Here is a 26,244-nt window from a genome sequence, read left to right on the forward strand (position 1 = left end):
AAAGCGAGAGAATGAAACAGGGACTATGGGATGGGAGGTGATAGAAGGTACAGAAAAGCGGTGAATATATCAGTGAATCCATCCGCACTGATTTGGTTTTTGTTTTTCTAATTCACAACATACAAGAAAGAAACTTTGAATCACTGATTGACTTACTCTTGAATGCAGGATACATGGGGACGGTGTTGGTGATGAGGACAGCATCATATTTTTTATCCATGGTTGTGGAGAATTCTGTCAATAATGAAAAAAACAGAACATGATTAACTAGACATGCCTTCACCAACCAGTCAAATTGCAGTTTAAATTACAATATGTCATTTTTTCCTACTAAACATTTGAGTAAAATTGTAATCATTATTAGCATATTAATTCTTGAACTCTGCCCAAATACATGAGGTCACATCGACCTTGATCTTTGACCACCAAGTTAAGAGAAGAGAAAATTCCTGAGATAATGCGTTCATGAGAATGGGACAAACGACCCAAATACATGATGCCTCCAGCCACGGCCGTCGTGGATCATAACAATGATTTGAGGTGCAGTAATATCGTTAGATCTCAGCAATATCGTTAGTGAGTAAAATGTTAATATAACGGATAGGAATGATGAGCAACAATAAGACCCAGACTGTGAATATGTGTATGAAACAGCCAGCATAAGGTCTATGAGTGTCTTAGTTTAAAACATAAAATAATATGAGCCAACATATCAAATTAACTAATGATTATTTCTACAATAACGGACATTTTATTTTTCTCAATACATTACAATCATTTATTGTAAAAATGTAAAAAATTAAAAATATGATAAAATGACAAAAGCTTATGGCAATTATCTGAGTAAAAATGTGTCTGATTAATAGTCCAAGACCATGACCATGAACATTAACAAGCTACAAATTATCCATTTTATTATCTCCGACAGGAGACCATGTATTCGGTAGTGTGTGTGTGTGCGCTCTGTGTATCTGTCTGTCTGTCTGTCTGTCCACGGCGAATCTCGCATATTACTGGACCCATCAGCCTTATCATTTTTGTGTTAAAAATGCTTTTGACACATTTGCGGTCTAGACTGAGGGTTAGACAATAGTGATTTATTGTGGCCGTAGCAGACGCACCTGGCAGAGATCTGCACTGTCATGAGTGCACCTTTTTAGTTTTGTTCGTGTAATTCAGTGTCTGCGATGAACTCACGTGGTGGGTACAGGAAGGCGTAGGTGATCTGTTTGTCTGCTCTGTAGTTGGAACAAGACTGACTGTAGGCTGGAGGAACTCTGGTATCAGGTCTCACACAGTTGGACAGGGCTTCAGGCAGAGGGGATACTTCTACCTAGAGGACCACACACACACACACACACACACACACACACACACACACACACAGAAAGAGAGAGGTCAGAGGTCAGCCGACTTCTAGTTTAAACTATGGGTGGTTTTCGGTTGTCTGGTGGATGAGAAAGATGGCATGGAGGAGGGAATAAATTGCTTCATATACTGTATGTAACAAGTAGAAAACAAACACAAAACAGATATGTCAGGATTAAAAACAACTAACAGTCATGTGATCAGATGTCATGAGGACAGAGGGCATTTGTGAAGTTGTGCGTTTGTAGCTTCGAGCCACATCCTCCACTGCTCTTGGAATACTTTCATGTCTTAAAACTTCACTGATAACCCTTTCATCTTCAAGCACATCGTAAAAGAATTTTAGTAACAAGTACATTTAGTCAAACAAGATGAGTTATGTAACAGTTTGGCATGTGACACACAGATGTGTCGATTACAACTTGAGACCACTTGGCCAATAGCTGTTAGAAGGTTCAGACATGCCAACGAGAGACATATAACAGCCAACGACACAAGGCTTAAATTACTGCCGTCTAATTGGCCGATGCAAAAGTATACAACCCCAGAACATTTTAAATCAATATGTATCAAGTGCGAAAAGGTTAAAGGTACACGTTTTCACCGTCTTTGGCAGTGTACTGAGATAAAAAAGTTCAGAGAAGCAGTGAGAGATTGTATCCAGGTTATATTAATCCTACAAATTCCTCTAGACCCAGAACCTTTCATATCAGGCTATGAATATCCTTTATTGGCCAAAAGAGTCATCGCTATAATGGAAAAAGGTTTGTAGGCCCAGTATGAACAAATAGGTTTCTGAATTAGCTGAGACTCTGCCTTTACATATGCTATCGGGGGGGAATCAACACAACTCTTTCACAGCCTCTAGGACCCCTTCATATGTTATGAGGACAGACTTAGCTCATATGATGGAAGACAGAATATTCTACTGAGAATATAATATAAGTAAGTCATTTTTAAACATGAATGCAAGATCAACTTGAGCTAGTGTGTCACCCTAATTCTTTTAAATACATTCATTGGAAATAATGAGTGTGGCCACTGTAGTATTATGGGAAATATGAACATATTTAGAGGGTCTTCATAGTCTTAATAGCCCTGTATTTATGTAAGCCCCAATCAAAGAAGAGTCATGATGTTTCTATTGGTGATTAAGACTAAAACTCCACTACAGCATCTGGCATGCTGTCCTCTGAATGAGGTGCCTTTGCTGCCAGTTAATATTCACACTAACGTCCTTCAGGGCGAAGAGCACAGGATGAAGAGTACCTGTCTGCTGACGGCGTATGACGTCCAGAGAGACATAGAGAGCGCCTCGCTGTAGCCGCTGATGTAGTCACTGTGGTGGAGGATGGAGTACTTGGTACGAAAGAGTACAGCAGGTCGGCCGTACGGCAAGTTCCTGCTGTCTGAGAGAGGGGGAGCATGGGGGGGGGCGGGGGGCAAAACAGAGATGTGGGACGAGACACATTTACAAAACTATTTACGAGGTGATAGAACAGCAACACGTGACGCATCATTGTGTGGATAGGAACATGATGCAGGTTTACTCGGGACACGGTGGATCATTTACTGTATTTTTTACAATTTAAACAAGTTTACATATACAAAATGATATTTTCAGTAACATCGTGAAAGACTGACCATCCATAGCTCGCCTCAGTCGCTGGTTTAACTCCTCCACTTTGTTCTGTAAGAGACAGAGCCAGAGTGACTCCAGGTTATAGCCTCGTACAAGGGTCACTTTCAAACCTCTCTGGCCCCTACTTTTTACACGCAACTGCAAAAAGATCGGAGATTGAAACAATCTCTTGCCAGAGATCTTCATGGGAATCAAAAACACAGCACAAAGTGACACACTGCAGAGAAGGGCTGGGTCTCACTCACTCACAATCCAAGCTATTCGGGAAGTAGATCTCAAAAAATACACAGACTGCGTCTAGACCGAGAAGGGCGTCAAGTGTCAACATTAGACCTTGATGGAATGAGAGGTTGCCTTTTTGTTGGCATGTTATCTACAGATTTAGTTTGAACAGCTTGACTTGGAGGTGAACTGAGTCCAGCTCTGCAGCAGAAAGCAAAGATGTAACATGATTCTTTACGTTTTTAAGGAAGCTGAATAGAGACCCGTGATGACACTTTGTCTTTTCAATGTGACTTTTGTGATCAGATGCACCAGATCGGCACTCTGTGTCCACACTTGACATTTCAATGTAACGGTGCCTGATCTATAGAGGGATGGATATGTGTCAAAGGAGTGGCTTTAAAGCGGTGAATAAACACATTCCCTTTCCTATAATTCTTCACAATAAAAGTCTCCTGTTATTTTTTGCCTCTTACTCTGCCTCCCTGCAGCATTGGTAGACTTGTTTTAAAGTCGGTGATAAACTCAATGAGAGCCCGGACACCTCGGCAGGTGGTCTGGCTGATCGGATCCCAATGCGAGCAAAATCCGATTTCAGGGCGTTGGATGTGTCCTGGCACGATCGCAGGACAAAAGTCACATTGTAAGGAGAAGTGGAACCACGGGCCGAAGACACAATAAAGCAATCAGATATTAAGATACTTTTTTTTACAAGTCAAACAGGCTCATTCCCACACTCACAGACAGACAGACCAAACAAATGATAAATTAACCGAGGCTGATAGGCCCATGCAAATTAATCTTTTTACAGGTCTGCTGTGTAAAAAGACAACGTTAACTGCATTTCAAAAGCAAAACAAAAACGTTTTTTTTTTTAAACAAAAAAAAAAAAAGACAACATCTGCATTCAGTCACTTGCTGAGCCATGTTTGGTGAATGTACTGCTGCTTATGCACAATTTCTAATTTAAAAAAGGTAACAATACAACAAAAATAATGACGACTAAAGACTCTTCAGAGCAGACAGTGATGAAGTTTGAGTTGTACTTTTAGTATCCAAGAAAAGTCAACAGATCACAATAAGATAAAGCAACTGATCCTCTGATGCTTCATCTTTCTCATCTGATCACGTCTCAATCTAAAGATCATTGGACATTATAGTCATTGGACTGAATGGAGGGATGGTAGATAGTTCCTTTTAGCTCCCTCATATCTGCAAAATATTATGAAAATACCAGATTTGTAATTTAGGGACTACAGATGTAAATGAGCTTTTAGCTATATCTGGTGCAATACATGTATAGTGCATTGTCACTGTTAAATAAACACAAAAAATAAAACACATAAATACAATGTTACTGAGGCTTAGTCCACACGTACGTGGGTATTTTTAAAAAAACATAGCCTTTTTTATGTGTTTTGGCTTCACACCCTAACAGTATTTTAGGTTAAACTGCTGCCAGGGTGAAACATATATTGAAGATGCATGTATGTATTAAGAGCACTGGATTCACATAAATGGAGGAAAGAAAATAACTCTGGATTCCGCTATTTATGCATTTAACAACTTTTAGGACCTACCTAAATAAGAGATATTTAAGTGTTCATAGTAGGAAGTTGATGTACCCCCAAAGACATTCATCCGCTGAGTTACAGAAGCTTCTTTTCCAATGCAAGTCACTCACTGCTTTGAAGCAGTGTTTAAAAAACACTGTTGAAAAAAAATGCCTGTGTGTGTGGACTAGGCCTCAGCAGGAACACAGGCAGACTGAGCATTGCTTGAGTGGTCTCAAGGTGAAACACAGTGAAGAGAAGGAGAATGGTTGGCCTCTGGCCGGCAACACAGTCACATTAGTCATCCTCTGTTGAACTATGTGAGGGTCCAGTTTGGCCCGTTGGAATCAATTAAGCATCATATAATTCTTAATTGACTGTGCAGCTCTCTCACAGGAGGAGAGCGCTGTAACATAAGGTGCAACCCCAAGAGGTCATGATAAACGGGTAACTTTTTGAAAACATGCTGACTGGCAGTTTTACTTACATTTAAGTATTTTATTGTTTCTATACGCTGTAAGATAATAACTGAGGGCTCGGTGACAGTATCACATGTGTTACAGATGTATGGTCATCACAGCAAAACTGCCTTGTTGCATGGACTCAAAACGTTATCTTTATCGTCACATTAAAGTAATACGGTGTCATTTTTGGAGATTGGCTTGTTAATCAACTTACCTACAATAGATTATGCAATCGATACCAAAAGTATCCATGTATCCCCAATCACTTCAGTGCTCCATGCCAACAATTTATATGACACTATGCATAGCGACATTCATTCTCACTAACATCCGGCCAAAATACACTGCTTTTCTAGTGTTTCCACTGATCGTTTTGAAATCTTACCAATGTCATATATAATATATCTATAAGTTTCCGACTTAAAGGATAATTCCAGAATATTACAGCTTTCATGTTATTTTTGTAATTGTACTCATTATGACCCTATTCACACCTGGCATTAACAGCTGTAAGTACAGTTGGGAACGCGCCCAAGACACATTGAGGGCGCATTGAAACATGCTGTCTGATTTCTATTTCAGTCAGTTCAAAGGAAACTGAGAGATTAATATATTAATATAACAACCGGGCTATTCACGAGGGCCCATGCTGTATTGTTTTGATTTCTTCTTTAGTTTAGTTTTGACTTTTAACTTTAAGGCACTGGAAGTGCATTGCTGCCTCCCGCTGGTTAAGAACAACAATGCATTTGGTCTTTGCACGTGTTTATTTGCATAGAGAGCATAGAATCTGAATTGTAAGTCACTTTGGATAAAAGCGTCTCCTAAATGACTGTAATGTAATGTCAAAGTGAGATCTGATCACATGCGATCACTCCAGAGCGGAGACACATTCTAATACCAGGTGTGAACCATAAACTATCTATAAGAAGTAGACGTAGTCACCGTGAGGTCACCCATTGGTTTGTGGACTAAAAACGACATTTTGGCTGTCTCCATCTTGGCCACGCCCTAAAGCATACTCTACTTTATGGTCTGTTTGACTCTAAATGGACCATAACTTACTAAATGAACATCATGCTGTATTGAAGAAGACTTGAAACTAGAGATTGAGACCATAAACTCATGTTTACTGAGGGAATAAATCAAGAGAGAAGTCATTTTCTCATAGACTTCTGATCCCTTTGAGTTACTTGTGCTATCAGACTTGAACTCAGCAGTTACTTTGGTGAATACAATACTGTCAAAACCATTGAACCAATGTTCAAACCTATGAATATTAGAAGATCAGAAGTTGTATGGACTAGATTTTTCCTTTAGGCGCATACCATTTACTACCTGCTATCATAACAGCTACTTATTACTACTCAACTTTACAGCTGCTTACACTTCATGCATTACTTACTGACTAATTTATGGTGTGTTACCATAGTGTTAGCGTGGGGTTCCATGGTGGCAGGTTATGAAGATGAGAATGATTTTGGTTTCACTGTTGTTATCACTAATTTAAGTGAGCTTGACAGACAAGCCAATCTCCTAAAAACTAGTATTCTTTTCAGCAGTGGACAGGAAGCCGGGCCCGGGTCTGCCACCGAGTCATCATGGCTGACCTTGTCTTCGCAGTTGCAGCCCAGGTCGTCTGTTCCTGCCGGACCAAGACCAGAGGCTGCCGGCCTCGAAACCTCCTCTGGCATGGTGGGCCTGTAGGTGGGGCTTCTCAGCAGGTGGTTCAGACTGCCATGGGTTCCATTATTGGGGGCTGGTTTCAGACCCAGAAGATCTGAGAGCGGGAGAAATCAGCTTCATGTCAGCCAAACAAATTAGTGGAGGATGTCACACATACAACACCACTTATGTTGTGACTAGTCTACTCACATATTCATTCAAACACATTTTGGCTAGTCCTAGATGACTAGAGTCATAGACATGCACACAATAACTAAATAAAACAATGCCTTACCACACATGACATTATAAAGCTCAATGTTTTCAAAGGCTGGAACTTTAGTCTTGAATTTAAATGTAGGTCCGTACCCCAAGAAAATAGTCTGAAAATGAGAGTTGATGGCACAAGTCAAACGATTTGTCACAAGAAATAAGTTAAAATTAGGGTGACCAGATGAGAATGGCTGAAACTGGGGGTGGGCGTGGCCTCCAGTACATTACATTCAGTGTTAGCGAACAGTAGCGATAATAATAGTAGTATTCATTCCTGCAGCTTTACAAAACATTACGTTCGGATCTCGTTCGGAAGCAATAATCGGTCCCCTCCCCCCCACTCGACCCGGTACCTGCAGTAACAATTTTGCTTTTTTCTGGATGTTCATCGTGCTCCATGTCAGCAATGGATGGTTTAATTTCTATCAGTAAATGTGTTCATTCAACAACGTCATTGCTATGCATCTCTGCTGTGCCTAGTTGTTTATCAATTTGCTGCAGGACTGTACACGGCTAAAAAATGACAATTAATTACTGTAGGCTACGGACATAACAAATAATGTTTCACAACTATCAGTATTTATTGTTTTATTAGGCTAGAACAAAAAAAACACAGGTTATTTTCGGGACACCTGCTCATAATTCGGGAATGTGACGAATTTTTCTGGACATCTGGTCATCATCAATGTTTAATTTGTGCTGCTGCACTGGACATAAAAAGCCAGCCAGAAAACAACTTCATGCCACTGTAGATTACCAAGAGTACCTGCATGCTGTTGATTTTATTGTCATATCCATGGTCACCAGAGAAGCCACAGTGCCTCTTGCCTTCAGGAACTCTCCTGTAATGAACAGTATGAATGAATCAATCAATCAATCAATCAATCAACCAGAACTGGCTGGAATGTTCAGATTATTGTGTCAGATGACCCAGAAAGTTTTGGCAGCAAAAGTCACAAGTCAAAAGCTAAAATATTGCATACCACACCAACCAATTCTGTTTTATACCGCTGTTATTTGCTGCTCAGCTAATTTGTTGTATTCAAGTTTCTTTTGGCAACTCTTAAAGATGGCCACTCGTCAGTCATGTGAACCAAACTGTGGTCAAATCAGTTCAATCAAGTAGGAGAATGAAAGATCAATTTTTAGAAAATTTACAATCTTGAACTTTGAGGATCTATGAAAAAAAATATTCAGGATTGCTGAGACCTAAATATATGCCTTAAACTTGCATTATCTTTAATGGCCATCAGGGGGCGACTCCTCTGGTTGTATAGAAGTCTATGAGAAAATGACTCTACTTCTCTCTTGATTTATTCCCTCAGTAAACATTGTAAACATGAGTTTATGGTCTCAATCTCTAGTTTCAAGTCTTCTTCAATACAGCATGATGATCATTTAGTACATTATGGTCCATTTAGAGTCAAACAGACCATAAAGCAGAGTATGCTTTAGGGCGGGGCTACTGTGATTGACAGGTCACTACCATGGTGGTGTCCAGTGTGGAGTTGTCTACGTTTTCGTTTTACAACTTTAACCCTTTGTTTTCAGTTCATGAAATTTTTTCGGTCGCCTACAAATGTCTTATTCAGCATTCAGTTGTACTAAGCTCCACCTTTACCTGTCACTTCTGGTTGCAAAAAAACCAAGATGGCGACAGTCAGAAACCAAGATAGCGATAAACCAATGGGTGATGACTTGGTGACTACGTCCACTTCTTACATATATATATATATATAGACAGTCTATGGTTCTTTCTCTTAAGGCAGTAAGTTTCAAATGTTTTTGAGTATGATAGAAATCTGGGGTCAAAGTGGAGAAAGCAATTCTGACTGAAATACTGAACATCGTTACATTAACCTCAGAGGTGTCAACTATCTAGGTGGTTTAGAAGTACCTGATGCAGTGCGCCGTCAGGTCCACACAGGTTTTTACGGGTTAAACCGTGGTGTTAAATACAGTTGAACTGCAGCATGTTGTCAGTATTCACCTACTTTAGCCCTCGGCCCAGGACAAGCACTCCTTCACACAACCCAAGCCAGAGTACTCTAATTGAAAAACAGCCACTTTTAACTAAGTGTCCATTAAAACACTACTTCCAGTTATACATCTTAATTTATGTGTGGATGTGTGTGTGTGTGTGTGTGTGTGCGTGTCTAGGGGGTGAAGCCACAAGCATGTTAAAAATGTAAATGACTAACTGACAGGAAAATTAGACAAACTCAGTGTTTCATTTGGAGAACAGTTAGTTGGTTTGAGATTTACGCAGACATCGTCTTACGTACAGTATATGTGCCTGTGTGTGTGTGTGTGTGTGTGTGTGCACGTGTGTGTGTGTGTGTGTGCATGTGTGTATGTAAATGCTCAGACACTCTGCTCAAAGCTCCGGTGCCAACGATTAACCCGTCTGTCTATCTGAGCTGCACTGAAACCTCAAAGATGTCTTTCATTTAGCAGCTCTGCGTGTAATGTGTATGTATATGTGTGTGTGTGTGTGTGTACTGAGACAGAATGTAGCTCTCCCATGGTTCACCAACCCAAAACAGCTCCATGCAAGGAGGCTGTTACTCTGACACACACACACACACACACACACACACACACACACACACACACACACACACACACACACACACACACACACACACACACACACACACACACACACACACACACACACACACACACACACACACACACACACACACACACACAGAAAGAGAGAGGTCAGAGGTCAGCCGACTTCTAGTTTAAACTATGGGTGGTTTTCGGTTGTCTGGTGGATGAGAAAGATGGCATGGAGGAGGGAATAAATTGCTTCATATACTGTATGTAACAAGTAGAAAACAAACACAAAACAGATATGTCAGGATTAAAAACAACTAACAGTCATGTGATCAGATGTCATGAGGACAGAGGGCATTTGTGAAGTTGTGCGTTTGTAGCTTCGAGCCACATCCTCCACTGCTCTTGGAATACTTTCATGTCTTAAAACTTCACTGATAACCCTTTCATCTTCAAGCACATCGTAAAAGAATTTTAGTAACAAGTACATTTAGTCAAACAAGATGAGTTATGTAACAGTTTGGCATGTGACACACAGATGTGTCGATTACAACTTGAGACCACTTGGCCAATAGCTGTTAGGAGCGAGGTGGTTTGTTTTCTCTTTCAGTCCCAATGACTTCATGGTTTACTTTGTCACTGAATCACTGCAGTAAGACTTTTCGCTGCTCTACATCAAACGCCTGTCAGAGTTCATTTTAGCTTGTCATCAACGTTTCAGCAGCTGCACTTTTGAAAAAGACCTGTTTTTTTCTGGGGTTTTTTAACACTAGTGTGGCTCTGAACGGGACATCTTAAAACTTTTCAGCAATACACGTGTTAATGATGCGTTGATAGCAGCCCACGTTAGCATAAAATGTGTTTTTAAGTAAAGCAAGATGTGCAGTAAAAAGCCTCACTGACGGGTGGGCTGAAAATGCCACGTACGTACTTACACTGACTGAACACAACATTAGAGCACTTCCAGCAACAAATTAAAACTAAATTAGCTAGAACTTCTAACTTATCTATTAATTATCAAATAATTAATAAAGAAGTTAGAGGGAGCACCTTTTTCATGATACGCAGGCAGATGAACATGTATTATAATAATAATTGATAGTAAGTCACTGACTCCTGCAGTATTTATATGATGTGCGTGTGTCCTTGAGTTATGGCTCTAAGAAGAAGGAGTGAATGATGCAAAGGGTTAAATGAGAGACAATGGCTTCACCTAATCTGTGAACTTCATCAAAGGTTCCAATAATACATCCACAATTAGAATAGTCAGTATGAGACAAGCTTTCTTGTATTCCTGGTGTTATCACACAAATTTTAAGTTGGGTCTCATGTTATACAGTTACAGGTCAAAGGTGTAAAGAGAGATATATCTCAGCCCACATTTCTGGGTTTCACAGTGGAGGTGGAAAGTGTGTCATCAGAGTTTATTCTTCCAGTTTCCTGCATGCATCTTCAATCTGAAACATTTAAGATTGATTTACTCCATTCAACACTTTGGTGGATGTCTGTGTTTGTGCTCTCAGTGAACTTCTCATGTGCTTATTATCTCCGCCAGGAGATCATGTATTCGGTCCTGTGTGTGCGTGATTCCATCCCTGTGTCTGTCTGTCTCCCATACTCCCATCAGCCCTATATTTAATCAGCTCATTCATGCTCAAGCAGCACCCACCGTGGTTGCAGTGATTCAAACTTGTGATTCAAAATATTTTATTGACTGTTTTATACCGTCATTAGCATCAGCAATTAGCAAATCACAGACTAAACCAAGCACTGACTACAACGTAGCGTGTCTTCTTATGTCGGTGGGAGGTTAGCTATTTAGCTGTTAGCAGCCAGTGGTCATCAGAGTCCTGCTGTGTGTTCAGCTAACAGAGCTAACAGCTAACAAGGCTAATACAGCTAACAGAGCTAACGGAACTAATCACACAACAGGACTGACAGTTTCTGTTCAGAGGAAGCATTAAACAGTCAACATAAAGCGTGACACAGTGAACTGCAGTTCAGCTGCATGGAGCAGTGCAGACAGCCCCATAAATTCAAATGGAAGCGTATCTGTTGCGTGAGATGAAAATGCGCCTGATACACTTTCAGTCTAGACGGGGGGCAATTGTGGTTTGTGCTGTGTCAATCAAACATTACAGCAGGGGTCATTGCACTTCACTGAGAGCACTTGTCTAGTTTGTACTGTATCTCCAATTTGCATATTGAAAAGAGTGTCAGTTTTTACAGTTGTCCAGTTCAGCTTTTAACACCATGCATGTGTTCTTACTTCTTGTAGTAGAGGTAGTACTTTACCTGGCAACGTGCCACTTCCTCTCCACTAGCAAGTGAATCTCTTCTATGCGCCGGTTGTTGGCGTAGTGCAGTCTCTTAGGCAGGTGCTGCTTCAAGTACGGCTTAAAGTGCTGGTCTGCCTTCTTACACTGGAACAAAGAAACAATCATTGGTATTTTGATCCTATAGGAGCCAATCAGAGAGGTGACACACCACTCAGTATGCTCCACCAAATACATGCTACAATAGCATAATTATCTTTTTAAAATATAACTTGTACAAATGCACAGAGAGAAAAGATATTAAGCCAATGTGGAAGTCCGGCTCTACAGAATAAGCCCGACTGTTTTTTCTTGATTCTGAGCTGAATTTTAAATCACATGTCAACAACGTTACAAAGATTGCTTTTTATCATTTAAGAAATATTGCAATAGTTAGACCCCTCCTCTCTTTGGAAGATGCCAAAAGGTTGACCCATGCCTTTGTATATTATCTCGTCTAGATTACTGCAATACACTCTATACTGGGTTACCTAATAAACATTGATAGGCTGCAACTTGTACAAAATTAACAGCGAGAATGTAAACAATAATGAATTAAAGAGAACGTATTACATAACATATTATAACAACATTAACGGTTTATTGTAAAATTATTTTACTTGTTTTTAAGGCTCTGAATGGTTTAGCAGCTTCCTGCCACTCCGACTGCTGATCGGAGTACGTTGCTAACCGTTCCCTGAGGTCATTTGGCAACTTCTGTTGATAGTTTTAAGAGAAAGCTCAAAACTATTTTTTATGATTTTGCTTTTAATCCATTCCACCTTTTTCTAACATCGTTGTTATGCCCTGGCAGCTCTGTGCAGCTCCTTCAGCCACCGGTTGATTCACCCCCGGTGTGTGAAGGAGAGGTACCGCAGGTCCTTCCTTCCTGCCGCCGTCAGGCTGCACAACCAGCTGTGCTCCCAGTAGACCACACAACACTAACAATCTGTGCAATATAAGTACACTGTGCAATAAAAAATAAATACTCTGTCTGTATATATAATAGTTTTATTTTTAGTTATATTTAGTTATTGTGGATTTTTGTACTTTTTTACTTAGTTGATATTCTTTACTGTTTATTACTTATTTGTATTACTTGTTGCTCTTGTTTTTTACTCTGTATCTTGTGTGCACTCTCCACTTTGCTGCTGTGATCCTGTAAATTTCCCCACTGGGGGACTAATAAAGGATTATCTTATCTTATCTTATCTTATCTTATCAGTAAGTTCACACAAGTTCTATAATTTTTCATGCAAGCCGAGTACTTACTGTTAGATTTGCAACAACAGCCTTGGCGTCATCTGAAATAAAGAACAATGGTCAGACTAGTGAAAATTGTTAAGTCCAACAAAAGAAACATACTGTCCTGTATATCTTAACAGTGGACTTTAATAAAAAAATGAATGAACTGCAACTTGTGAGAAGTGGGTTAGTAGGACAAATAAATGTAGACAGAAACGTCTATTTCAAAAGGACAAGATAAAATGCGGTCAAGTTGTTCCATCGCTCAGTAGCCACTAATAACTAATAGATATCACAATAAAACTTCCCCAGTTGATTTCTTACATCAAGACAATCATTTTTTCTATTACATGTTTTCTGAAATGTTGTGTTTGAATATGCAAAAGAGGCAATATCTCTAAAAGAGACAAAGTTGTAAAATAAACACCTAAATGTGCATTTTGGATGTTTTCTTTCTATTGACTCGTGCATGAAAAAGCAATGTCTTCGCCTGTAGTGTCTCTTACGTGAACGGGAAAAAGACAAAGACAAAACAAAAGAGGACGAAAAAGAGGATGAAATATCTCAGCAAAAAGTCAATATCACGAGCTTTGCTCTTCTCACATTTAGGGTTGTTCGGGTATCTCGAGCGTATTCTGCCCAGAGACCCGGGGACGAGGATGATGTCATCAACGTTGGTCATGTAGTTGCTGAGGAACTCGGTGCGATCACAGTGGGCCTCCTCCATACCTGAGAACACACAGGGGAATGAGTGGCTGGCTGGTGAAACCTATAATGAAGTGAGTGTGCGATTGTCTCTGTATTTAAGACCAGTGTGCCTTTGAGCAAAGCACTTCGTCCTAAATTGCTTCAGTGGAGCATGCATGTAATGTGCTCTTCCAGCATGATGACCTTACACCACAGTGTGTGTGTGTGTGTGTGTGTGTGTCTGTACCATGATCCCCCACCAGGATGATGTTGACACAGCGGTGCAGTTTCATCTGTTTGAGTCCATCCATCAGTTGGCCGACAATCCTGTCAATCATCCGCAGAGGGTTGTTCAACTGAAACACAGAAAGGGAGTGAGAACCCACTGTGTGTGTGTTTTGATAAACAATACACACAGAGAGACACTATAGGGGTGTGTATGTGTACAGTTAACATGCGCTTTCTGTGCAAACGCACACATCCCCACACACAAGCACAGATGCATTTACACAATACTCACTTCTGCGCTCATGGGCCCCATTTTGTGTCCGTATGTGTCCGGTTGTTCAGAGTGCATGGCGTAAACATAGGGCCTGAAACAAGATGGAGATGTGCTTATGGTAGTTGTAGTGATAGTAACAATCGACAATAAACAGGTGCTTTAAAGTGCATCACTTGCAGTGGTGGAGACTAAGTCCCTTTACTCAAATACAGCACTTATGTGCAATTTTGAGATTGTACTTTTCTTAAATATTATCGAACCTTACTTTATACTTCTACCCCACTACATTTCAATAGAAATGGAAATGACTGTAGCTTTTGCTCTACTACATTTATTTGACAGTTATAGTTTACGTTTCAGATATTAAATAGATAGTTTGAATGTTTTGAAGTCAGGCTGTATGAGGTACTTTTCCATAGTCAGTGTATTACCGACAGCAGATGGCATGCTGACCGTCATCTACTGGAGGTAGTGCACTGACCAGGGCGTGGAAATAGGCAGGCAGAGTGGTTGCACTGGGGCCTGTGGGGTGGGAGGGGCCGTAGAGAGAGCTACTCCCAGTACAATAGCCTAAGGAATCAATTTGACTGGAAAACTCAACATTGTTGGTAAAACATATATCGCTTAATGGTGTGTGTGTGTGTGTCAAATTATCTTATTTTTGACAAAAAAACTAAAACTTAGAGAGAAAAAAAAGTGGTTATCAGAGCTTTGTTATCAATCATCTCACGACCTTCAGATTAGTCTGGTGACCCTTTGGAGGGGCTACTGATCCACCACTGTCAGGAGGTAAACAGAGGCATGAGTAAACATGGGATTCACAGAGTCAGTGAACGTCTCATTAGCCGTGATACGTGCATGTCATTAATAGATGTAAGGAACAGGATTAGCCCTCACGTAACTTAAACCTAACATTCCAGTTTTGAGTCAAACTTTATTTCAGTATTTTAGGTTCGAATAACTTAGCTGCAGAGTCTGTCGTATTCAGACCAGCTGGGAAATAAATGTACTAAAGAGCAAATTGGTACCAATGTATATTTTCTTTCTGAGCACCCGGCTGTCCTACTGGTTTACATTACAGAACTAATGCAATACGATGAAAAGTGTTTTTTCCCCACTCTTCCTAAACTGTGGCTGCAAACAAGAAGAAAAAAAAGAGAAAACAGGAAGATGAAAGACAAATGTGAGATGGACCAAAAAGAAAAGAAAAACTGATTTCACCTCTCCCCTTCAGGCAGGTGGAGCCACTGCAGCATGGTCAATATCCGCCTCTCCAAAGAGATAGCACTGGAACACAAACACACAACAAAGGGTAACATTGGTTAACATTTAAAGAAAACCAATAGCTGCAAGTGACAAACAAGCCATGGCACGAACACAGAATTATAGTGATAGACTCAGATTCAGGTGCCCTTCATGACACATTAAACCATTAAACTCCAAACTGTTCCCTCTAAGTCTCAAAGAGCCTCATAAAGTAGAACACACTTGGAGCCCTCTGACTGTGTCTGAAAGTCAAAAGGCTGCCTGTGTAGTGATAAGGCCACCAACCAAGCCGCTGGCTGTCATACAGTCCACAGCTGTCAACCATCAAGCCCGGGACTGAGGCCCTGAGCGATGTACGAGGTAGCGCGAGGGGGGGTGGACGAGCAGGTGTGGTCTCGCTGCGTGAACACTTGACAGCAGGTTTGATCCCTTTCTGCACTTTTGTCTATGTTCACACTTTCAACAACATTTCCCCTCTTCTTGTTTTATATACTCTCTTTCTTCTTCTCTCCTCTTTCTACGCTCTTCTTGTGGTTAAGGGGTGGGGGGGACCTCCCAGAAAGCTGAGCCCAACACAGACCGTCAACCAGTCAGCCAATGATTTAGCAATAATCCCTGGTCCCCATTACCATGCTAATCCCACAGTGGTACTATAAAAACGGGGGTTTTCTCAGCCACACAGAAATGTCAACACACTCTCTCCGTGTCCCTGTCATGGCCACAGTCCTGTCTCACTCTCGCTTTCTTCCTCACGCACCTCTTGTCACTGCCAAGTGCAAGAACAGCACTGTAAACTGCACGCTTCGGCCCCCACGGTTCTGTAGGGCGGCACGTCTGCGACCCCGGTTCACAGAGGAACCCTGCGTAGTGCAAACAGGCCCATTTTCCCAAATTGCTGTGAAAACAGCCCTCTGCTGAGATCTGCCTCCCCGCTTCATCAAAGCCGTCTCTGTGCCGATACATGTGGGCTCATTTGTGTTCCACACACAGGCTACAGGTTTCACTGCAGCGGCCCGAGTGGGCAGCAGGAACATGAACGGGCATGTTCTTGTGACTTGTTTTGGGAATTTTCCCACCAAATAATTTACAGTTCCGGATTTATCAGTGATAAGATGCGTCCGCAGTGGTATTTAAGGCACATTAACACCATAACCTCAGGTTTATAGGTATGAGGACACTGATAACACATGATTGGCCGATATGTCTCATGGTTGTAAAGGTTCCAATATCAATACAGGCCAGAGAGCTTTGGCTATTTATTAATGTGTTCTTACCTGGTGCCAGAGTGCATACATGACAACAAAGAGTGCATTCAGTATATTAAACAAGCTGACATCTGACTCCCTGTGAGTTTTGTTTCGCCTGATTCACTTATCGGGAAACATGCACAAATGTAAAAATGCCAAAGGCAACTATTCTAGATCTGCGGAAGAGTGTTAGGGCCAGTCATAAGGAAAATTATTTAATTATTATTTTTAAATTTATTTTGCATCTTGAGAATAAAGTCGAAATGTTGGGAATGAAGTCGTATTTTCTGTTTTATTGCCAAGGATTAAAAAATATATATTTTAATTTACATTTCAAGAATATGTGAAAATACTGATATTAATATTAATAAAGATGAAATACCATTTCGAGAATAAAGACGACATTTGACATTAAATCGAACAATAGCATTAGCGCATATACTAGAATTTCGACTTTATTCTAAAAATCCAAAAATAAAATATAAAATTCTTCCCCCTCTCCTTTTTGTCCCTCATGGCTCTAATACTCCCTACTACCGTACAAAACAGCTCAGACAAAAGAGAGCAGAGTTTAAAAGTACTGTACGAGAACTGCATCGGAAGCTTTAAGTTGTGCTGACTAAGCAGCTGGGTGGCACAGAGAGGAGCGGCTGTCTTTGCAAACATCCACCCAGCTGTAATTCCCAAAGTATTAATAAGGGAAAACAATACTACAAAAGTGTTGAAAAGTAAAGGAAGTCATTTACTTTCAATTCATGAAAGATTGTCTTTTTGGACATCCAGGCCTCATGCAGAGCACCGACAAAATGAACTGAAAGGACAAGCCATTCAGAAAAACATTTAGCGACAAAGAGCAGCAAATGTAGACTCACACAGGCCAGAAGAAGGTGGCAGCCTTCACTCCCTGCTTGAGCGCTGTGATCCAGATCTAGGAGAGAAACAGTGCAGTCTTATTTTATCAGTCTGATATATTTTAGGAGGATGCTATCGGAGTGTTACCCTGAACAACATCATACAGTAGGTTGGTTTTGTTTTGTTTGTAAACCATTTTGGAAGACACTGGTAAAGCCTCGTTGGTTAGCAGTGCATCCTGACTCAGTATTCTGTCAAATAAAATCCTAACACAAGTAAATCCACTAAAGTAAAACCCTGAAGAGTTCCAGACTACTTAATGTCAACGCTTTGGTCTTGCAAAAACTAAAAGTGATCCCAAGCCAGATTTCATAATATCATCTGTTATTAATCACTGGAGTCACATCAGTTGTGGTTTCGTTAGATCTGAGTCCCGCCAATCATACTGTAGTTGGCTTCAAAAGAAAAGTCTTTAGTGCCTTTGTTGGCCTCTAATCTGTGATCTGTCAGATGAATTTGAAAAACACTAACGTTCAAAGTCATACACAAAAGTTATTTATCGTCAAAAACAAAAGGAGAACAGGAAAAAAAAAATCCTTGTCAGCTCACTGATGAAATACAATTATAGTGTTGATGAACTACAGATGGTAAAAGACAGACTACAGAGAGAAGAGGCTGCACTTACCGGCTGTCCTCCCCACCAGCGATGACTGAGTTTCTCTCGGCTTCTCAGGGTGAAGGTGGCATCAAACACGGGGTCATGCATGGAGTTGCCGATGATACCATGAGACTCTGGGTAGAGACCCTGACAACGATTCACACTGAGATTATGCCTCGGCCAACATTTGTCATGTCAGAACTGTACTTGACTGGTCTTCTTTTCTCAGTGTTGGCTTCAAAAATATGTAAAGCTACAGTTGGTAACTTTTATAAAAAATAACTTTTTGTCATTTTTACTTAAACTGTCACTGAGGTACCTGTACTTTAATTGTGTATCTATTTGAAAGGCTCCTTCTTTCTTCTTAACTACATCTTGGTGGGGAAAAAAAGGACTTTCACCCAGGTAACTGCTGTTTATGTCCCTCAAAATAAACATTGAGTTTGCAATTGTTACGCAACGTTAAGACATTTGTTACATGACCCTACGCAAGAAAGTCCGCTAAGTGTGGTTGTTATCTATTTAAGCTAGGTCAGGCTGTCAGGTCAGGCTGTCAGGTCAGGCTGTCAGGTCACGCTGTCAGGTCAGGCTGTCAGGTCAGGCTGACACGTCACGCTGACACGTCAGGCTGACACGTCACGCTGTCGGGTCACGCTGTCGGGTCACGCTGTCGGGTCAGGCTGTCGGGTCACGCTGTCGGGTCAGGCTGTCGGGTCAGGCTGTCGGGTTAGGCTGTCGGGTTACGCTGTCAGGTCAGGCTGACACGTCACGCTGACACGTCACGCTGTCAGGTCAGGCTGTCAGGTCAGGCTGTCAGGTCAGGCTGACACGTCAGGCTGACACGTCACGCTGTCAGGTCAGGCTGTCAGGTCACGCTGTCAGGTCAGGCTGTCAGGTCACGCTGTCAGGTCAGGCTGTCAGGTCAGGCTGTCAGGTCACGCTGTCAGGTCACGCTGTCAGGTCAGGCTGTCAGGTCAGGCTGACACGTCACGCTGTCAGGTCACGCTGTCAGGTCACGCTGTCAGGTCAGGCTGACGCGTCACGCTGTCAGGTCAGGCTGACACGTCACGCTGTCAGGTCAGGCTGTCAGGTCAGGCTGACACGTCACGCTGACACGTCACGCTGTCAGGTCAGGCTGTCAGGTCAGGCTGTCAGGTCACACTGTCAGGTCACGCTGTCAGGTCACGCTGTCAGGTCAGGCTGTCAGGTCAGGCTGTCAGGTCACGCTGACACGTCACGCTGACACGTCACGCTGTCAGGTCAGGCTGACGCGTCACGCTGTCAGGTCACGCTGTCAGGTCAGGCTGTCAGGTCACGCTGACACGTCACGCTGACACGTCACGCTGTCAGGTCAGGCTGTCAGGTCAGGCTGTCAGGTCACACTGACACGTCACGCTGACACGTCACGCTGTCAAGTCAGGCTGTCAGGTCAGGCTGTCAGGTCAGGCTGTCAGGTCAGGCTGACAGGTCAGGCTGACAGGTCAGGCTGACACGTCACGCTGTCAGGTCAGGCTGTCAGGTCAGGCTGTCAGGTCAGGCTGACACGTCAGGCTGTCAGGTCAGGCTGTCAGGTCACGCTGTCAGGTCAGGCTGACGCGTCACGCTGTCAGGTCACGCTGTCAGGTCACGCTGTCAGGTCACGCTGTCAGGTCAGGCTGTCAGGTCAGGCTGTCAGGTCAGGCTGTCAGGTCAGGCTGACACGTCACGCTGACACGTCACGCTGACACGTCACGCTGTCAGGTCAGGCTGTCAGGTCAGGCTGTCAGGTCAGGCTGACACGTCACGCTGTCGGGTCACGCTGTCGGGTCACGCTGTCGGGTCAGGCTGTCAGGTCAGGCTGTCAGGTCAGGCTGACACGTCACGCTGTCGGGTCACGCTGTCGGGTCACGCTGTCGGGTCAGGCTGTCGGGTCAGGCTGTCGGGTCACGCTGTCAGGTCAGGCTGACACATCACGCTGTCAGGTCACGCTGTCACGTTAAGCTTGTTACATAACGTTATGGAAGAAAGTGTTACCTTATTATTTGAGCACAAGCCGTGATCTTTTTTCTTATCATAACCAAGTAGTGTTGCAGCCTAAATCTAACCGATCGTGTCACAACATTAACCACGTGATACGAAACTAATTTTTGGTTTAGAAACGTTGACAGTCAACATCAATACCAGCATTTGTTTGCCGACTAGGTTGGCTATAGTTAATTTGAACTTAATACGAACGTTAGCATGCTGTACTTACTTATGTTACCAATACTAGATATCACAGCTACAATACTGTATCAACCACCTGAAGAAGTAAGTACTTCTGAAATGTCACAATTACTGCATTAGAACTGTGAACATTAGCAAACATGGTAACTTATATTTAGCTAGCCTCAGCTTTACTTTGAGCTTAACGCTAATGCTAGCAGACCATTTTAAGATGCAGCTGAGATTAATGCCTGTAATCACTGAAGGCAAATGATTTTTTATCACAACAACAACAGACAACCTGATCGTTGACAGCAACATGCAGCTGTGCCATACCGTAGCCAGGGAGTAGAGGTTGGGGAATGTTTTTGAGGGGTAAACAGGCCTCATGTATGGAGCATGGGTTCCACATGTTCCTGAAAGGGAAAACAGAGCAAAGGAAACCCCGATATTAGCACAAAGACACCCATCAATAGAACCAAATCAGTTATTAATCGTCTGTAAATGCTCATGGCTTCATAAATCACCACAACAACACAGTCTTCCCCCTTACAGCTACTATCCAGGTCTTACTCAGTTTCTCGATGTTGGGGATGACTGCGTTTCCTCTCTTCACATAAGAAGCTCTAAATCCATCCACTGACAGCATGATGAGTGGCGGGCGCACAAACCTGCACATATCAGAAGAAGATCAAAATGCTGATATAAGAAATCAAATGTGGTCACCCTAGTTCAATCTTGAGCAAATCCTTTAGTTATGCGGCATATATATAAACACATTTATTTAATGTCCTTCACTGCTCAGATGTAAACGTACCCAGCAGGACATTCAGATGTCTTGATCTCCTCACACTCGTCCTTCAGCCATGACGTGTCCCCTAAAATAACATGATCAGAGGAGGTACTGAGAGATAGAATGGTGTATGCACAACGCAAGCTGAACGTAGCAAATAAAAAAAAGTACTGAATTTGTATTATAGAAAAGTCTTTAAATATATTCCTCATATACACGCAGTAGGTCAGTGATCAGACTTTTCAAACCATATTTTGGAAACATGGCAGTACAGTTAAAACTTTTTCTAACTGTACAGACAGAAGAACACTTTTCTGACTGTTTTGTTTTTCATTGCTGTGTGTGTGTGTGTGTGTGTGTGTGTGTGTGTGTGTGTGTGTGTGTGTGTGTGTCTGAGCGGATTGGCATTGAGGACCAACAGAGCATAGCTCTTTGTCACTGCACAAATTCTACAAAACAGTCAAATGTTGATCTGATCCATTCCCTGTCTGAAGTCTTTCAGGTTTTTTTCTTTAATTAAACACCCAGGTTTAAGGGATCCGCTTACTGGAGAAAGCTGACATTCAGTTACTTAAATGCATTGGAAAACTTTAGCTGAGCAGGTAAAGACAGGCAGCACTTGTTCATTTTTGTATTGACAAAAAAACGACAAAAGCATTTAGCATCGTAACTGACTGAATTGGTTGTAAAGTTTTTAAGATGTACACTTTTTCTTGTGGGGTTTTTTTTTAAGTCAAGATAAGACATATGTCCTGAAAAACCCCTGATCAATAAGCCTTCACATGCAAATCATTGTATGCAGTTTAATATTTCAAGTGGCAAACCTTTGCACAGTGTCCTGTAGTTGGTACAACAGTCTCCTCTGGCCAGACAGTCATCAGAGCAGTGGCAGGCATGTTGTTCGTTCCGAGTCTCCCCACACCGATCTTTGCTGCACTCGTAACCCCCCTCTGTGTACGGGAACGTGGAAGAATGTTCACATGACAACCAGCGGGGAGGAAAAACAGTAGACTCCAAAACCTTGTTGTGTGTACACACAACTAATCTGATCTATAGAGTAGCACTGAAACCACCAGCACTGAGAAGTGAAAGCCGATGTGGTTAATGTTGCCAGTGGTTTGGCTGCATAGCTTACAGCTTAGCACTCGGCCTTTTGGGACAAACACTGACAGCACTGCATGTGTTCTGGCCTAAGATGAGAACACCAGATGAGCGACGGAGCTTGGGTATGTAGCATCATTTTCTGGGTTACAGTGGCTGGGCAGTGGTAAGCCAGAGACCACCAGGCTGAAGGAGAGGGCATAAAATCAGACCACCAACACTGGGAGAAGAGGGGGGAAATGTTGACAGAGCTGAAGAGAGAAGGCAACACCTGAGAAACCTGTTCAGACCAAGGCTCATCTCCAGCTCAGACTGATGAATGATACAGCTGGACAATCAAGCTGAGACATGATGTCTCAGATATCTAATGAGAACAATAATGCAAACCCACCAAGGTTTAAAAAACAAATGTAGATTTAAACTGATTAGAACAAACATTCTCTCGCTGAACGTTATTACTAATTCACTGTTAGCATTTTTCTAGACTAAATTGGGAAGATATTTCAAGTTTAGATCTAAAATAAACAGAGTCTGGCTAAATGGCTCTATAGCATGGCAACATACTGCAAAGTAACTGTAAAGTTTCATCATCAGAGCAAGTGGTGAAGGACACATTCGGATCACCAACCTGAATGAAGAATTCCAACATGTTATTCGAATGGCTTAGGAAAGTTCAATCGCTATGTGTCAATGTGAGCTACTCTCTCAAAGCCAGAAGCCAGATAAGTCAAGGCCTTCGAATATTTGGTAGTAGAACAATTCATACCAAACAGGCAGTGTTGCGAATTTGAGACAGTTGCAACCTTTATCAAGAATTGGTTTGAAAAGATTCGCACAGGGGACCGACTACCAGGGTCAGAGCGGCGTCTGGCAGTCTGTCTGAGGTCAGCTGTTGTATAGCCGGAGCTACTGTAAGCTACTTAATTAAGTTTCCTTGTAGCAAAATGTTTTAAATTCCCTCTGGTAAACAGTGGTGTATGTCGAGGGCTTTTATTGTGAAAGTGAAGAGTGGAAGGAGTGAATCTGGTCTGCTTTGCCTTTGTCAAGGTTGAAAGGAGCAATAAAGTTTATCGTCTTGGTTCGGACCACGGAGCCTCCGTGTTGTTGTACATTCTAGTGTACGTTTTGAATACGTCCGTTTTACACAATTTGCCTGGTTGATGAAACTTGTTGCTTTAGCTTCACTTAATATATTTGCGTGAAAGTACTCATGACAGAAACAGTTTTAAAAAAGTATCAAAAGTAAAAGTACTCAATATAGAAAATGATGCATGTGTGTATGCGAGTAGGATTTCACAATTGTAGTTATTCCAGGAGAAGCAAATATATAATGTAATACCATTGGATAGAATAGGATATCGATAGGGAATCTACAGATACTGAATATCAGGCCGATACTGACTTAAATAGCTGGATCTGTAATTGGTGATAACGGTGCCGATCTATTCAGTTCAGTTCTGTGTTTGAATGTTATATACATTAGATACTGGAATTTGAATTCCTGTTCAAGTTTTCACCAATTGGATGATGTGTGTTTTTCCTGCTACATTTATATAATTCTTCACTGATATATGAAGCATGTGTTATGTGTAACATGTCTGTTGACACAGTCACTATAAAGAGTCACTATCCTTTCACTCTCTCACACACAAACAGAAACAGCAGAGTCACAGCAACACATCGAAGTCGCATTACACGGCAAATGTTCCATTGTGTTGAAAAAAAAAAATGCCAGATGTCCGAGGATTTTCCTCCAGCCTCTCTGACCAGACCTGCACCACCAAGAGTCCCTTTACTCTGATATCAAACACACTGCCAAGAATCTGGGAGTCATTTTCTTTCTTTCAAATCACGGCACAATGTCTATTCTTGTCTTTTCCTGTCGCTCCAAAAACAAAGGAATCAGAAGACAAGCACTACCTGTCCTGAGGCACAGCTGATCGAAGTCAGAGCAGCAGCCGTTGTAGGTCTTGCACAGGTTGTCACAGCGGCAGTTTGGGGGCTCCAGGTCAACCAGCTCGAAACACCTGTTCCTGCAGGAGCCGGAGGTCGGCGCGTACTGAGACGCAGAGCGAGCTGACGGGGAGAAACACAGATTCAATGAGTGGGCACTTTGATGTTATTTGTGCTTTTTTTGTTCTGTAGTGTCTCCGAACACTGCTAAGTCACATCTGAAGACAGTTTGGAAGTCATTATGCAGAAATGATTCCCAGCATCAGTAACTTCTGAGGTCTCGGGAGAGAGGATGTCGCATGTGTACAGATTGTAAAGCCCTCTGAAGCAAATTTATGATTTGTGACTTTGGGCTGTACAAAATAAGATTGAATTGAATAGAATTAAAGTGGACCGAAAAAAAGTAAAAAATCTTTACAGTATTAACAAATCCCTAGTATTTTGGTTCCTGTACAATGCTAAAATTCCTTCTGAACGCAGTAGTGTACAATTTATTAATTGTGTGTTCCCAGGTGCATGATTTAACTCTATCTGTATGATAATAAAGCCCTTTGTATGATGTATGGTCAATAATTCTAAATAGTTTTGAAGTGTTCTTTTTCTATGATAAGGAAATGGTGTGGATTCTGCCCTCTTCTATTGAGATGCTCTTTACAAGAAGTGGACGTATCCACCCCGACGTCACCCATTGGTTTGTGGACTGTGGGTTTAAAGTCACGTTTTTTTTTTGTGTTTTGCCCATCGCCATCTTGGCTTTTGATTTTATTATCTTGATATTTTTGCTGTAAGACAACTCCCAGATCAGACAATGCTGTGGTAGAGACCTGTCAATCACAAGGTAGCCCCACCCAAATCATATCCTGCTTTATGGTCTGTTTGACTCTAAATGGACCATAATTTACTAAATGAACATCATGCTGTATTGAAGAAGAATTGAAACTAGAGATTGAGACCATAAACTCATGTTTACAATGTTTACTGAGGTAATAAATAAAGTGAGAACTAGAGTAATTTTCTCATAGACTACCATATCATGGGACTTCTTTCAGAGGAGTCGCCCCCTGATGGCCATTAGAGAGAATGCAAGTTTAAGCCACTCCCACATTTGCTTCACTTTTCAGGACCAGATGTTGCCCGATGATTGGAATGAGTCGTTTTTCTTTGACCAAGATATCTTTGCGCATATGAAAGTGATTAGATGATAGTGAAGTCACTAGTAATTTTGCTATAATATCCCTAATTTCCTTACCGTGGGTATTTGCCTGTGTGTTTAGATATCAGTCTCAAAATGACACCCTTTATTTAGAAAGCTTAAGACACTTTCCCTGTGACTTTAAACCACAATCCCTGGTTTTGGTAAAGCCCCCACACAGCGGTGACCACAAATGTCACTGTCGTTCAACTCAACACCTTTCACAGGTCCAAAACATTAACAGTGAACTGGGGGGACATTTTGGCATTTGGCCAGTGGGGGGGGCTACAGCTAAATACAGCATATTGTCCAAAAAATCAATGAATGGCTGCATTGTTCAAATGCCTCTCAACCTGTACCGATCTGCAGTCAGAAATACTTTTGTCAAAAGCAACAAATGTGGTCAGAAAACTGAAAATGTATTTCATAATAACTGGTAATAACTGTGACAAAAGGTCTGTAAGCCATGTGCCAAACTCAACAATTACTAAACTTGA

General features: G+C 41.7%; 1 protein-coding gene across 1 annotated transcript in view; it reads right to left on the bottom strand.

Moving 5' to 3' along the window:
* The window catches only part of enpp2 (ectonucleotide pyrophosphatase/phosphodiesterase 2), a 36,921-nt gene that overhangs the window by 3,663 nt on the left and 7,014 nt on the right, over positions 1 to 26,244 (bottom strand). The window contains exons 4-23 of the mRNA XM_076096479.1: positions 24,523 to 24,678; positions 22,326 to 22,451; positions 21,526 to 21,586; positions 21,282 to 21,379; positions 21,045 to 21,124; positions 18,552 to 18,671; positions 17,887 to 17,942; positions 15,723 to 15,788; positions 14,520 to 14,592; positions 14,247 to 14,355; positions 13,916 to 14,041; positions 13,340 to 13,371; positions 12,048 to 12,175; positions 7,954 to 8,029; positions 7,210 to 7,297; positions 6,860 to 7,029; positions 3,013 to 3,058; positions 2,638 to 2,777; positions 1,198 to 1,333; positions 157 to 234 (exon numbers count right to left, since the gene is read on the bottom strand). Of these exons, the coding sequence (XP_075952594.1) occupies positions 157 to 234; positions 1,198 to 1,333; positions 2,638 to 2,777; positions 3,013 to 3,058; positions 6,860 to 7,029; positions 7,210 to 7,297; positions 7,954 to 8,029; positions 12,048 to 12,175; positions 13,340 to 13,371; positions 13,916 to 14,041; positions 14,247 to 14,355; positions 14,520 to 14,592; positions 15,723 to 15,788; positions 17,887 to 17,942; positions 18,552 to 18,671; positions 21,045 to 21,124; positions 21,282 to 21,379; positions 21,526 to 21,586; positions 22,326 to 22,451; positions 24,523 to 24,678 (1,965 nt within the window). The remainder of the gene's footprint in view (positions 1 to 156; positions 235 to 1,197; positions 1,334 to 2,637; positions 2,778 to 3,012; positions 3,059 to 6,859; positions 7,030 to 7,209; positions 7,298 to 7,953; positions 8,030 to 12,047; positions 12,176 to 13,339; positions 13,372 to 13,915; positions 14,042 to 14,246; positions 14,356 to 14,519; positions 14,593 to 15,722; positions 15,789 to 17,886; positions 17,943 to 18,551; positions 18,672 to 21,044; positions 21,125 to 21,281; positions 21,380 to 21,525; positions 21,587 to 22,325; positions 22,452 to 24,522; positions 24,679 to 26,244) is intronic.

The sequence above is a fragment of the Anarhichas minor genome, unplaced genomic scaffold (assembly GCF_050575085.1).
Source record: "Anarhichas minor isolate MPS153535 unplaced genomic scaffold, ASM5057508v1 ptg000022l, whole genome shotgun sequence".
NCBI lineage: Eukaryota > Metazoa > Chordata > Actinopteri > Perciformes > Anarhichadidae > Anarhichas > Anarhichas minor.